Here is a 15,092-nt window from a genome sequence, read left to right as displayed (position 1 = left end):
TAAGTTGTATATAAATAAAATGTATGCACTATTGCTGGCTAAAGGAAGGACCGTGCGTCTTCTGAAGGTGTCGTTGAACAGATTCAGGTGCTTGGAAGATCTGAAACCATAAACAGAAAAAAAATGTATTACTAATAGAGCTCCAGTGTTACCACACACCGGGGCTCCTCACCGGTCCGGTGAGGAGCCCCGGTGTGTGGCGTAACTTAACTTACCGCTGACTCGTGTGCAGTTGCCGGGTCCTGATCTTTTTATGAGGGTAAGTGTCGATGCAAAACCTCATTTTAACTGTCCCTCGCTGTGGAAACAGCCAGCGCTTGTAAACAATGGCTGAGCTCCAGCCGGTGGAGAGAGCTGGTTGTGGGCGTGGTTTCAGCAGTGGAGGCTAAACCTATGGAAATGAGTGCCCGTCGTTACGTAACGACGGGCGCTCATTCTGAACGGCCCGTAGAACTCACATGACACTAGAAGATTGAGCAAGGCGGGGGGAACAGACCCTGCAGAATTTCATGGGATTTTATCTCCCCTCTGCTGGCAGGGTGAGGGGAGACCACTTTATATATGTTAAAACAAGAAAAAACGTGTTTTTCATAATAGGTCCCCTTTAAACACCGTCCTGCTTCCTGATTGGTTGAAGGACTAAAACAAACAAACTCTGACTTCCTGTGGCAGCCGTCTGGTGGCTGAACCTGCTGATGTCCCTGCATGCTCTGCTGGACACACACATACATGCACATCCATGCACACAAAGAGACACACAGACACACACAAAGACACACATGCACACACAAAGACACACATGCACACGTACACACATGCACACGTACACATACGTGCACACACAGAGATACACATGCACACAATCAGAGAGACACACACACAAAGAGACACATACTCAAGGAGACACACACAGACAGACACACATACATGCACACACACGAAGACACACACATGCACACATGCACCCACACATACATGCACACAAAGAGACACACACAGACATACATGAACACAGACACACATGCACACAAATGCACACATGCACACACATACGCACACACACACGCACAGACAGACACACATGCACATGAATTGATGACAGATACCTTAAAACGGCCCTGAATGCTACAAAGAAAATATAAACAGATAATTTAGTAAAACATTTATATATTATATAAATCTATAAAACTGGCATGAAGTAAGATTCATATTTAGATTTGAAACGTTTTTATTAAACTGTATCGTTGTATCTGACGACTCCAGACACGACCTAGTGAGATGGTTAGAACAGTGTCTCCCAACCTGGCCTGAGATCTATGGGGGGGCACGGAACTTTGTCTGCTTTGAGGATATGCAGTTGTAAAAATTATATTTTCGCATGTTAAATAAATAAAAAATAATAACACACCTAATGGAATACTGTAATAAGTCTGTATAAACCCACGTAGTATTTTAAAATGACCAAAATATATTTCTAAGTGATTTAGCAGGATAAAAACGTAATAAATTATTATTATATCATTATTCAACATTTAATCATACTACTACTCCGACAGGTTGTTAAAGGAAAAATGTAAAAAATGTTTGCGCTCATATTAAAAGAGGCATTTTTCAGTATTTATTTTATGTCCTTGCAATTATTTTCTGTGCGTATTTTATACATTGGTGACACAAAATGAATGTGAGAAAGACAAAGTCATATGTATACAGGGTAAACTTTTTTACCCTGTATACAGGGTAAAAATTTTTTCAATTAAAGATTTGTAACAAATCACTTTACTCTTTTGGTGCCAGTATGTACGGGTCGGGGGGCCCGGCTGGTCTTAGACACAAATAGGGGGGAACAAGGAAAAAATGTTGGGAACCACTGGGTTAGAGGACCAGACCGGCGGTCCACACCACCCCCGGTGGGTCACAGCGGTATTACAGACTCAGCACCGTTTGGGTTTTGTGAACACAGCCAGTCTGTGTTTCCTAAATAAATTCTTTGTATCATTTCTGCTGTATTTTATTACATAATAATAAATCTTTCCACATATTTAGGTTTTGGATGCGGCAGCTCGGATCTCCGAGCAGATCAGCCTCAGTAAAACGTTGTTGACACGAGGAAACCTCCCGCATCAGAGTAATCACATTAACATGATCCCTCTTAATACAAATAAATAAAAACACTAATCTTTCGTGCCGTGGTAGCCGGGCCGCACCGCCGCTAGCCGCCGCTAACCGCCAGCCGCCGGCGCTCGTGTGACTTCACACGCCTGGCCAACCATCTGCGCGGCCAAAGCCTTTAATAGCCCTTAAGTCGCTGCAGCAAAGGTCCTTAAGAGCTTAAAAAGCATAACGGCACACTTTCACACACAGATCACTGCGAGAGATGTTTTAGTTTGGGATAATGATCGGAGCAGGGTCACTACGCTAACAACCGTGCTGTAATACTCTTCTGTGTGAAAACTCTGCATTTATGCCCCAAACACGGCAGATAGACCGGCCTGCTAGACAGGAAGAGGTTGGGACAACAGAGGAGATAACAGGAAAAATATTAAATAAAACTGTGTGGCTCTGAGTAGTAGGTCCAAATTAATGCATACTACTGATATTTATTCAAAAGTGTGCCAAACTTAAGTATACTTTTTAGTATATACTGTTTAGTATGGCATTTATTAAGAGCGCACACGTCACTTCCTGCCGTTGGGAGGAAGTGACGTGTCACAGCAGCAGTAGCAGCAGCACCGCTCCGCTCTTTCCCGTTTATCCTGGCCCAAACAAGATGACATTATAAAATATTATATATGAATATTATAATATTAATATTATATAATAATATTATTATCATTAATATTATACTTATGACAAATACGTTTCACTTAGCAACCAAACGCCGCTGCATTGCATTGTGGGAAGTTTCTGCTCAGCTAGTGCATAGACATATATACGTAGACGCCCCATCTGTTTTAAGCCACAAATTCATCAACTTGTTAGAAAACTTAAGTTGAAACTGGGTTTTTTTTTCAGAAACAGGGCATGTTTTTCTTTTGAGGCTAGGAAGAGGTTGGTTGCAGCCACTTTTATGTCTGTGCTGGATTACGGTGACATTCTGTACATGCATGCATCTTCTCAATGCCTCCATTCGCTTGACACTGTTTATCATGGTGCATTGAGATTTATTACGAATATGAGAGCTCTCACTCACCATTGTACATTGTATGCCCGGGTGGGTTGGTCGGCCTTGTCCACTCGCAGGCTCAACCACTGGTACATTTTCGTCTACAAGGCTATACTTGGTCTGATTCCAATATATTTACAGTCATACATTGACCGTAAAGAATCAGGAGGCTACCATCTACGCTCTCAGGAGCGTCTGCTACTATCTGTCCCTAGAGTGCATACCGAGCTGGGAAAGAAGGCCTTCAGGTATGCTGCGCCTTCCTCCTGGAACCAGCTGCAAAACACCTTGAATGTCAGAGAGCTGGTCTCACTTAATGCTTTTAAATCGCTCCTGAAAGATCTTGAAATGTCCAATTCTGCCTGCAAATGCTATGAGTAATGTCAACAGTGTTTTGTGTTTTGTTATGTGTCGTGTCATATGTCATGTTACTGTGTTGCTGCCTGTCTTGGCCAGGACCCTCTTGTAAAAGAGATTTTTAATCTCAACGAGTTTTTGTTTCCTGGTGAAATAAAGGTTAAATAAAAAAAATAAAAAAATGGAGCTGCTGCAATACGTCAACGTCGCCGCCATATTGGATGTGGCAAGACTGCGCTGTATATAATACAAGTAAATGGACTTATTTTCATAAAGGGCTTTTCTACAAAGAAATTTACATTTTACGTCTCATTTATTCATTCACACACGCATTAATATACTTGTGACAGTTAGGCACCAAATATAATATATTTAATTTTTTCAGATGGCAAAAATAAGAACTTTATTGATCCCACATAGGAGTAATTCATGTTAGATCAGCTATAGAGAACAAGGTAGTGCCGAAAAACAATATATATCCCCCCTCACAAAAATAAAAAAATAGAGAAACAAATTTTCTCATCAACAAAACAAATTTTAAATTTTTAACAAAATAACATATTTGAACCATTTTTCAGACAATAAAATAACTGAAAAAATCTGAAAAATGGTTCAAATATGTTATTTTGTTACTTGAAAATTTTTAAATATGTTTCTGTAAAATATGCTTTGTTGATGAGAAAATATGGTGGCGTCGTTGACGTATCGCAGCAGCGCTCGATGGGGCGTCTACATGTCTATGTCAGGGGTCGGCAACCCACGGCTCTAGAGCCGCATGCGGCTCTTTAGGGCCGCCCTAGTGGCTCCCTGGAGCTATTTTAAAAATGTTTTACCTTTTTTTTCCTTTATTTTCTTCTTTTTGTATTATTTTTTCCCTTTTTCTCTTTTTTTTCTTTTTTCTTTACTTTTTTAATCTCGAAATTTTGACTTTTTTTCTCGAAATTTTGACTTTTTTCTCGACATTTCGACTTTTTTCCTGGACATTTCGACTTTTTTCCTGGATATTTTAACTTTTTCCTCGACATTTCGACTTTTTTTCTCAACATTTTGACTTTTTTCTCGACATTTTGACTTTTTTTCTCGACATTTCGACTTTTTTCCTCAACATTTTGACTTTTTTCCTTGACATTTTGACTCTTTTCTCGACATTTTGACTTTTTTCTCGACATTTCGACTTTTTTCCTGGACATTTCGACTTTTTTCCTGGATATTTTAACTTTTTTCTCGACATTTCGACTTTTGTCTCAAGATTGTACTTCAACATTGATCTTGACATTTTGACTTTTTTCTCGACATTTCGACTTATTTCCTCAACATTTTGACTTTTTTTCTCGACGTTTTGACTTTTTTTCTCGACATTTTGACTTTTTTTCTCGACATTTCGACTTTTTTCCTCAACATTTCGACTTTTTTACTGGACATTTTGACTTTTTTCTTGACATTTTGACTTTTTTCTCGACATTTTGACTTTTTTCTCAACATTTCGACTTTTTTCCTCGATATTTCGACTTTTTTCCTCGACATTACGACTTTTTTCTCGACATTTCAACTTTTTTATTTATTTGCATAATGAAAAAAAAAAATCTTTCCCCAGTTATAACTAATATAGATACATGCAGCATGTGTTGCCTTCATTCTAAGGCTGATACAAGACTTTTCATTTTTTGCAACTCCAGACATATTTGTTTTTTGTGTTTTTGGTCCAATACGGCTCTTTCAACATTTTGGGTTGCCGATCCCTGCTTTAGGGGATGTGGAAGGCTGCCTTTAGTTTTAGTTTTGTTGCTTCGCACATAAATGTCTGAAGTGCGAGAGAATAAGCAGGTTGTTTAAATCCGTTTTGTTTTAATCTAATGGTTTTGCCTTTGATGCAATGTCACATTTCCTACAAAACCATCCAAGCTGTCCCAATTTTTTGCGGCTCCAGACATATGTGTTTTTTGTGTTTTTGGTCCAATATGGCTCTTTCAACATTTTGGGTTGCAGACTGGACTATGTTATTCTGGGTCTAGTATGGGCTTTTGGGTTGATTTGGGTTTGGTTTTGATCCAAACTGTGGTTTGTGACGTCACAGACCCTCGGGTTTATAAGGGGAGTGTGACGTCACAGACCCGCGGGTTTATAACGGGGGTAGTGTGACGTCACAGACCTCAGTGTTTTGGACCCCCGTCTCCGAGCTGGTTCCCCTTTAACTCTCCCAGAACACCTTGCTGCTGCTGCTGCTGCTATAATTAGCCGCGTGCTCGTGCTCGTGCCCGCGCCCGTGGATCCGCCTCGCACTTCCGCGTCCTCCGTGAAGCAGGAAGCTGCAGCTGTTTACCTGCAGGTCCGTGTTGAACCCCCTCCTCTCCCGCATGCATGTGCTCCTGTCGCCCCTAACCCCCCTGTCCCCCGGGCGTGTCACGGCGGCTCCGCCAGGCTCGGTGTTGAACCTTCAACGTCTGTTCTCTGTTTCCACAGCGACGTGACACCGGTGCCAGGTGTGTGAGTGGGGGGGGCAGCAGGTGCATGGAGGCTCGCTGATGATCCACGGACACGCCGCGGGACTCTGACACCCCCACGCCATGCCCGCCGGTAAGAGCCGCGGCTCGAACTGTTGCGTGTCTCGCGTCACTAATTTTCTGGGTGAACTTGAACGCAACACCAGGAATGAAGTTCGGGGGAAATAAGTGCAGCGATGCGTTCATGGCCCCGCCGCAGCGTCGGATTTAAAGCGATCACCTGTGGTGGTTGAAAATCAGAATCAGAAAGGAGTTTATTGCCAAGTAAGGCAAGGCAATATTATTAATATATACTATACAGGCTCATAAATACTTTTTTTTTTATGAATGGTTAATACCATGCTGGTAAAAACCTAAGGCATATGCATTTTTAATATATAATATATTGTGGCAGGATGAAGCTCGACTCCAGAGGTTGGTAAACAGGACTTTATTCCACACCAACTGACAACAGAAACTTAACAACTGACAACTGACACAGAACACGCGTTGCTAAGCAACCATAAAACGCCCCGTTACCACGCCCCCTTCCATACATTCCTGATGGGGCGAGGTCCGTCACAATATATCAGATATATTTTAATATATCATATATTTAGTTTATTGAGATATATATATATATATATATATATATATATATATATATATATATATATATATATATATACATTGTGGCGGACACAATTATGGACCTCGCACCCTTGCTCATCTTGCATACCTCATCCTGCCACTATATATATATATATATATATATATATATATATACACACACATTAATAAAATAAATATGATATATTAAAATATATGATATATATTAAAAATGACTTGTGTGTGTATATATATATATATATATATATATATATATATAAAATTCATTTATATATTTATATGATATATTAAAATATATTATATATATATTAAAAATGAATTATATATATATATATATATATATATATATATATATCATATATTTTAATATATCATATAAATGAATTTTATATATATATATATATATATATATATATATATATATATATATATATATATATATAATTGATGAAACGCATAACTGACGATGTAATCTATTTGACCGGCAAGTGTTTTTATTTTTTGTTTTATTATGTTTTTATTGAGGCCAGTGGGGGGGCCAGCAAATTTGTAGGGGGGGCCGTGGCCACCCCTGGCCCTCCCCCATGGTGGAGCCACTGAAGGCAAGGCAAGTTTATTTGTGTAGCACAATTCAACACAAAGTAATTCAAAGTGCTTTACATCAACATTAAAAGCGGCAAAACACAGTTAAACAGTAAATAACAAATAAAATGAAATAAAATGATAAGAAAAGAGGTAAAATAATAAAAAGCACAAGTTGTTAAAAAGTAAGGTCAGTAGAGTACAGCAGGTACATCTCATTCTTACGTTTCTATACGGTCAAAACGTACAAACACCGGGTCAAATACAGTATTACAAAAGTAATCTGTAACAATTCGTACGGTGAATTAAACAAATTTGACAATTCTCTGTCATAATGCCTGTTTCCAGATCTTATTTCACACAACTGACGAGAATTACGTTTCTATACGGTTAAAATGTAATGTTTGAACGTTTGAAGTAGTTTACAATAAGTAGTTTAACACACACAAGGAATTTGTTGTGGTGATTGATGCAATACAAAAGAGCAAATAATATTAAAGTAAAAAATGTACAACAAGTTGGTTCTAAATTAATTCAAATATAAGCCGTGACATGATTTAAAAAGGTTAATCTGACCATTATTTTATCAATTAATAGTCCTCTACAACATTGTTTGTCTCTGAAGTACTGGTAGACTAAAGATAGTGACACCACTTCATAATGGCATTTTAAACGATTAACTCAAGCTGTGAAACTGTAATACTCAGATATATTTGTAACTTGTCACTCAAGGTGATCGTTTGTTTACTTTATGAGGTCTTTTAACTGCTAAAAGGCACTCAGACATTTCAAGTTTGCAAATAGAAATATTTGTTGATGCAAGAAAGCAAAAAGGAGCACTAATCTCAGAGTGTTAAGGCATCAGTCGGTCAAGGGATCTATAAGTGGAGACGGTTTATTTCGTGGCTGCTGATCCTGGAAGTGGGCGATCGGCCAAAGACGACTCCAGGGACCAACTCTGAATCCTCAATGAGGCAGAGCAGAAACCTCCCGTTACATTTGAAGGCATCACAAGCAGTTCTGGAGTTGAGGGGGATGAGAGGGATGGCATCCCCCCTGAAATAAAAACGGTCCAAATCATCCCCCCTGTAAAACTGCCATCCCCCCTTTCCATTCCTTATGTCATTTCATCAATGAATGTGGTTTTACTGCTATTTCAACATTTAGAGTCATCACCAGAAAAATAACACCAGAAAAATAACTTATTTGACAATTTTCATCTGTTTCAAGTAAATTTTCACTTTTAAATAAGTAGAAACTTAGGTAGGAGCACTGGGTGATAAAATGGGAAAAAACCGGGATAAAAATATTTAAAATAAATAAATAAATAAGTAGAAAAATCTGCCAGTGGGACAAGATTTTACAAGCAAAAAAATCTTGTTCCACTGGCAGATTTTTCGACTTATTTTAAGTGAAAATCTACTTGAAACAGGTGAAAATTGTTGTTTTTTCCAGTGTCATGAGATTTTTTTTTTTTACTAAATTGAGACATTTTAACTAGAAATAAGACAAATATTCAACAGCCCATCTGCATCTGAGGGGCGGGTATTACTGATACTCAATATGACCCGTAACCAACTCCTGAAATAGTAAACACTGTATATTTGTGAAACCTTTACACTTTGACCACATCTTCCTTGTTTTATTTCACTTCCACTGTGGTCGTATATGTCATTTCATCAATGAATGTGGTTTTACTGCTATTTCAACATTTAGAGTCATCACCAGAAAAATAACACCAGAAAAATAACTTATTTGACAATTTTCACCTGTTTCAAGTAAATTTTCACATGAAATAAGTAGAAAAATCTGCCAGTGGGACAAGATTTATCTTCTCATCACAAGCAAAAAAATCTGGTTCCACTGGCAAATTTTTCTACTTATTTCAAGTGAAAATCTACTTGAAACAAGTGAAAATTGTTGTTTTTTCCAGTGATGAGTCTTGTTTTAAGTGTAATGAGATTGTTTTTTTACTAAAATGAGACATTTTAACTAGAAATAAGACAAATATTTTTAAGAGTTTGAGTTTTTGCAGTGATCCATTTTACTTATCCTGTGAAGGACAGAGTCATATTGATAAGTTCAGAAAACTGTTTTTTATTGTAGTATTTTGATGTATTTGATGTAAGCCCAGTGGATATTTAAAGCTTACAGAAGGCTGCATTTAACTGCTGCTATGTCATTCCTGCAGTATTTCTGCAGGTGTTTTGGTCACTGCTATTATTTGTAATATATTATATTATTTGTAATCAGCACAAATTATCTGTCCCCATATGATCAAATCCACCATCCCCCCTGATTTATTTTTATTTTTTACAACTCGAGTACTGATCACATGGAACCGCTTCGGCCAACCAGAGGGTTCACTTACTTACTTACATGAGGGTGTGTTTGGTAGAAATGCTAGAAATGATAATTCGGGGTGTGTATGTGTTGGAAACAAGTTAATGTCTAGGGATTTGCATTCTTGCCTCTCTGCATACTTTCCCTTAATCTCTGCCAGATTCTGAGAGCTTTACAAACTTCCTTACATGGAATTGATTTATGGCCCGTCTCAACTCCACGCTGGTTTATTTATGGATTTAATAAAGTTAATTTTGTCCATGGCTTTGCAATTTTAATTTGCTAGTTCTTTTTGTATTGTTGTCGGACAAGAATTTTTAGGTTTATTTTTAACATCAGCGGATCGCCGAAACATGTCAGGTATTTAAAAAGAATAAAAATACTTGTCCGACAAAAAGAATTGGCAAATTAAAAAGGTTCATTTATTGTTTGGAGTGTGTTTTGATGGTGCTTCTGCAGACGTTCTGGATGTTTAGATGAAAAGGATGCTGATTGGTTGGAGAGAATCCTCATTTCTGAGCTGGTTAAAGTCTGCAGTTCAGCTGAAGTCCTGCACAAACCCAGACCCGTCACGTCTACCAGACTTGTAGTTCTCCAGACCGGTTTTTCGTGGTCGTGGTCTCGGTCTCGGGTCTCAGACTCGGATCACTGAGAGTCCGTTGCACCAAGGTGACAGAATCTTGTATCAGCAGTTCTTCCTCTTGTTAATGTACAGTTTTGTAAACTATTTGTATTTTGCATCTGATTTAATGTTTTGGTGCATCTGCATGTGTCTGTATTTAATTACAGTTTTGTGTTTATAACGGCCTTGTTTGAATAAATATAGGAATAATATTTGCATGTCGTTGTGATTGATTAAGCATCAGGTCCATTTCAGTTATGCTGATATACGGTGTAATCTGATTACTATAATGGTAAATAATGTAATTTCAATCTTTTTTTGTATAGATATCTTCTATTGAGGGCAATAAAAAAAGAAAAAAAAAAGATTTACAATAACAATGTAATTATCAATATCCCCCCCCCCTTTTTTTTTTTTTTACTTTTCATAACATTAATTAAACCAAAATAAATAAATAATAATAAGAGAAAAAAGGAAATAAGTAAATAAATACAACACACCCCTCTCCCCTTCCCTCCCTCATAGGGTCAATAGATTACATCATTCAAAATCATTTAACTTCTTTTCACATATGTCTATCAATACTGGAACAAAAATGAATATTAAATTAAATAATCAAGTCCTGCGTAAACACATTCATTAATATAGTAGATGATTCAGATCATTAGTTCAATAAAGGCGAAAAATCCAAAAAAGGTCCCCAAATAAGGTCAAAGTCTCTAGTTTTTTTTCTAACGGAATACAGTATTTTTTCTGGAGTACAATATGATCCAAGTTCATTGATCCACTGTTTGGGAGCTGGGGGGGTTTTCTGATTTCCAGTTTTTTAGAATAAAATGTTTTGCTGCGGTGCCTGCAAGCAGAATGAAGAACTTTTTATGATAAGTCATATTTAGTGAACTGATATCTCCCAGTATCCAGTCTTTAGGATCAAGAATATGGGATTTTAAAATGTCAGAGATTGTTTTGATCACGTATTTCCAATAATATCACGTCATTTAAATCTTTAATAATTAAAATTTGGGTTTCATCTCCAAATTCAGTCCAATTTAAATCAGTAAAGTTACTATTCCTGACTTTCCTGAGGGGGAGGGGGGTGTTGGAGCTGGTTATTCTGCTAGAGGACTTTGGGACTAGTTAGTAGTCGTGTCAATCCTTAAAAGCACTGGAGTGAAAATCTGAACTTTTCAAGACTCGTGAGCAGTAAAACTTCCTCCACCCCCTACTATGGGATGGAGGTTGAGAGTGTTTCCATTTCAGGAGTATAATGGTTGGGGATGGGCGGTATGGACTAAAAAATGTATCATGATAATTTCTGGCATTTATCCCGATAACGATAAAAATGACGATAAAAAAAATACCAATTCAACGTCATCAACAGGAATTTATCTTATTCATATTCTTTCTTTCTTTCAGGCTCATTTCCTTCCTTCCTTCCTTCCTTCCTTCCTTCCTTCCTTCCTTCCTTCCTTCCTTCCTTGTTTTATCCCTTCCTTCCTTCCTTCATTCCTTCCTTCCTTTCTTCCTTCTTTTTTCCCTTCCTTCCTTCTTTCCTCCTGCTCTCTCTCTCCTTCCTTCCTTCCTTCCTTCCTTCCTTCTTTCCTTGTTTTATCCCTTCCTTCCTTCCTTCATTCCTTCCTTCCTTCCTTCTTTTTTCCCTTCCTTCCTTCTTTCCTCCTGCTCTCTCTCTCCTTCCTTCCTTCCTTCCTTCCTTCCTTCCTTCCTTCCTTCCTTCCTTCCTTCCTTCCTTCCTTCATTCCTTCTTTTTTCCCTTCCTTCCTTCTTTCCTCCTGCTCTCTCCTTCCTTCCTTCCTTCTTTTTTCCCTTCCTTCCTTCTTTCCTCCTGCTCTCTCCTTCCTTCCTTCCTTCCTTCCTTCCTTCCTTCCTTCCTTTCTTCCTTCTTTTTTCCCTTCCTTCCTTCTTTCCTCCTGCTCTCTCTCTCCTTCCTTCCTTCCTTCCTTCCTTCCTTCCTTCCTTCCTTCCTTCCTTCCTTCCTTCCTTCCTTCCTTCCTTCCTTCCTTCCTTCCTTCCTTCCTTCTTTTTTCCCTTCCTTCCTTCTTTCCTCCTGCTCTCTCCTTCCTTCCTTCCTTCCTTCCTTCCTTTTTTTCATTCCTTTTTTTCCTTTTTTCCTTTTTTCCTTCCTTCCTTCCTTTTTTTCCTTTTTTCCTTCCTTCCTTCCTTCCTTCCTTCCTTCCTTCCTTCCTTCCTTCCTTCCTTCACGTACGTTGTGCGTGGATTTAACACAGAACCATAAATCAGTTTTACACAAAAACATCAACAGGAATTTATCGTTTTTACCGCGAGATGACAAATTCTTATTGTGAGGAATTTTTTTGACGGTTTATCGTGAACGGTAAAATATCACCCATTCCTAATAACGGTGCTGAAGGAAGGATATTCTGAATAAGTAAAAGGCCCCAAACCTGCTGAGAGGTTCAGGAGAGGTGGTTGTTTTATTCTGTCTGAGTTTTAAAGAAGTTGCTCTTGAAGAAAACATGTTCCAGTTCCTTCAGTTGAGTATTTTTAGATCTGCGTGGGTGTGTGTAAGTAATTATCGGAGAAGGTTTGATGAAACATGTAACGGTTATCACGTAGGTAAATATGAGTCTTTCCTGGCGCTTGGGGCTGCAGGAATCTGCTCCGAATAGTTAAACTTTTCCTCAGCTGACAGCAGTTTTGTCTCCTGTGGAGGTGGAGTGACTCAAAAACTTGGCATTTGAAGTTTTTCAGCATATTTATTTTTTTAGCTGCACGTCAAGATGCCGCGTTATGCAACAGGAGAACACGATTAAGTGCTTTTTAAGAGTCCTTTTGGTTGTTCTTTGTCCTCATGCTGAATTTAACACTTAAAGGGGACCTATTATGGCATCTAATACCTATTTTAAACAGGCCTTGAATGTCTTAAAAACAAGCTTTTGATTGTTCTTTGTCCTCATGCTGAATTTAACACTTTAAGACCGGCCAGAGCGCCAGCGCTCCCGTTTGCTTATTGATTATCAAAACGTACAATTACAACCAAATAAAACAGAGCAATAGTTGTTTCTGCATGTTAAACCGGAAGAGTTTCACTTCCATATCCTGCATTTAGTGTCCCAGAGTTTTAATCCATTAAATCGTTTGGAAAAATCCCATAATAATCCAGTAAAATTGCAGAAATCTTCATAATTGACACCGCGGGTTATTTAAAGATCCGGTTGGTGTTCACAGCTCGTCCTACGTTGACGTACGTCGTCACGTACATCATCACGGTGTCAGAGAGTCGCCAGGTTGGAGTTTTTCCTGCCACTTCAGGGAGTCTGGTCCAGGTCCTGTTGGGTCCAGGTCTAGTTTAGTCCTTGGTTTACAGTTTAAGATTAAGATTCCCAGAATATTCTAATTTTTTGAGATATGATATTTGAGTTTTCTTAAGCTGTAAGCCATGATCAGCAATATTAAAATAATAAAAGGCTTGCAATATTTCAGTTGATTTGTAATGAATCCAGAATGTTTGACATTTTAGTTTTTGTAATTGCATTACAGAAAATCAAAATATTCTAATTTTCTGAGACAGTCCTGTATATTAGTTCAATGAAGTTCATATTATCTATATTTACTATAGCTTGTTTGGTTTCTCTGTTATCGGACACAGTTTTGGTGACAGAATAAATTAAACAAGATAAAATAATTTGTTTACTGCATGAGCTGTTGCAATTTCTTTCTTTTTTTGCACTTTAAATTGTATTGAAATGTAACTAAGAAATATTTATTTCTTAGTTATTTCACAATGATTATTGTGAAATTATTACTGTTATTTTACAGTCATATAATTCAGGCAAAAGCTCAAAAAAACATTTTTAATAACACTAAACCAAATCAATATCAGATTGAATAAAATCCCGATAATGGATTCTGAATCTTAAGAATCGGAATCGAATCGATTCTTGACATTTGAATTGATCCCCAGCCCTGCTGTCAGATCTGGTCTATTCTGGGAGCGTTCGGGCACCTCCAGCCCCCCCCGGCAGCGGCCCTGGCAGGTAACCAGCTGCTGTTTCCTGGAGACCGTTTCCATCAGGGACGAGTCTGCAGCGCCGCTGCCGCTACGCCTCAGAGTCCAGGCTGTTTCAGACTGCTGATGTGTCGGACGGCGCCGCTGGGCGGCAGACGACTGCAGTCGTCTCCCGTTGCCCCGCAGGACTTGAACCCACCGCCTAATTACTCCCGGTGCTAAACTGCTGATTCCATTAGCGGTAATGTGGCGCCGGCGTCGCTGCTCCCTGATGGGCCAGATTAGCAGAATGGGCATGAATGTGTCCGTCTGAATGTGTTGGTGGCTGGAAAACAACAGAAATGCAGGGTGACATTGTGATGCAGCTGCAGATCATGCGGTCGGGTCCATTACTGGACGTGATGGAGGTTTTACGATTATTGCCAACATATACGACTGCAGTGGAGCTGAAATAAAACAATCAAGATGTGGTCAAAGTGTAAAGGTTTCACAAATATACAGTGTTTACTATTTCAGGAGTTGGTTACGGGTCATACTGAGTATCAGTAACACCCGCCCCTCCAGTGCAGATGGACCAATGGCTGTTGAATATCTGCAGCTTTCAGATAAATTGGAGTAATAATGGTTTCAACTCTGCCAATTTAATTAAAACCTAAACTCTTCTCAACTTATTTGATTGCAGTTGTTTTGTAACCGGGCAAACTTCAAGGCAAGGCAAGTTTATTTGTCTAGCACAATTCAACACAAGGTAATTCAAAGTGCTTTACATCAACATTAAACGCGGCAAGACACAATTAAATGGTAAATAACAAATAAGATGGCAAGAATTACGTTTCTATACGGTCAAAACGTATAAAGACCGGGTCAAATACAGTATTAGAAAAGTAATCTGTGCCCATTCGTGCGGTGAATTAAACCAATTTGACA

The 15,092-nt window shown here is 38.5% G+C and overlaps 1 protein-coding gene across 4 annotated transcripts in view; it reads left to right on the top strand.

Moving 5' to 3' along the window:
* Positions 1-5,782: 5,782 nt before the first annotated feature.
* Positions 5,783-15,092, top strand: part of efr3a (EFR3 homolog A (S. cerevisiae)) — a 121,952-nt gene continuing 112,642 nt past the window's right edge. For all 4 annotated transcript variants that reach the window (XM_061731665.1, XM_061731664.1, XM_061731663.1 and 1 more), the window contains exons 1-2: positions 5,783-5,846; positions 5,981-6,094. In XM_061731665.1, coding sequence (XP_061587649.1) covers positions 6,085-6,094 — 10 coding nt within the window. In that variant the 5' untranslated portion in view covers positions 5,783-5,846; positions 5,981-6,084. The remainder of the gene's footprint in view (positions 5,847-5,980; positions 6,095-15,092) is intronic.

This window comes from Cololabis saira, chromosome 10, assembly GCF_033807715.1.
Source record: "Cololabis saira isolate AMF1-May2022 chromosome 10, fColSai1.1, whole genome shotgun sequence".
Classification (NCBI taxonomy): domain Eukaryota; kingdom Metazoa; phylum Chordata; class Actinopteri; order Beloniformes; family Belonidae; genus Cololabis; species Cololabis saira.
Note: the sequence above shows the minus strand (reverse complement) of the source record. Positions and strands in the feature narration are given on the sequence as shown.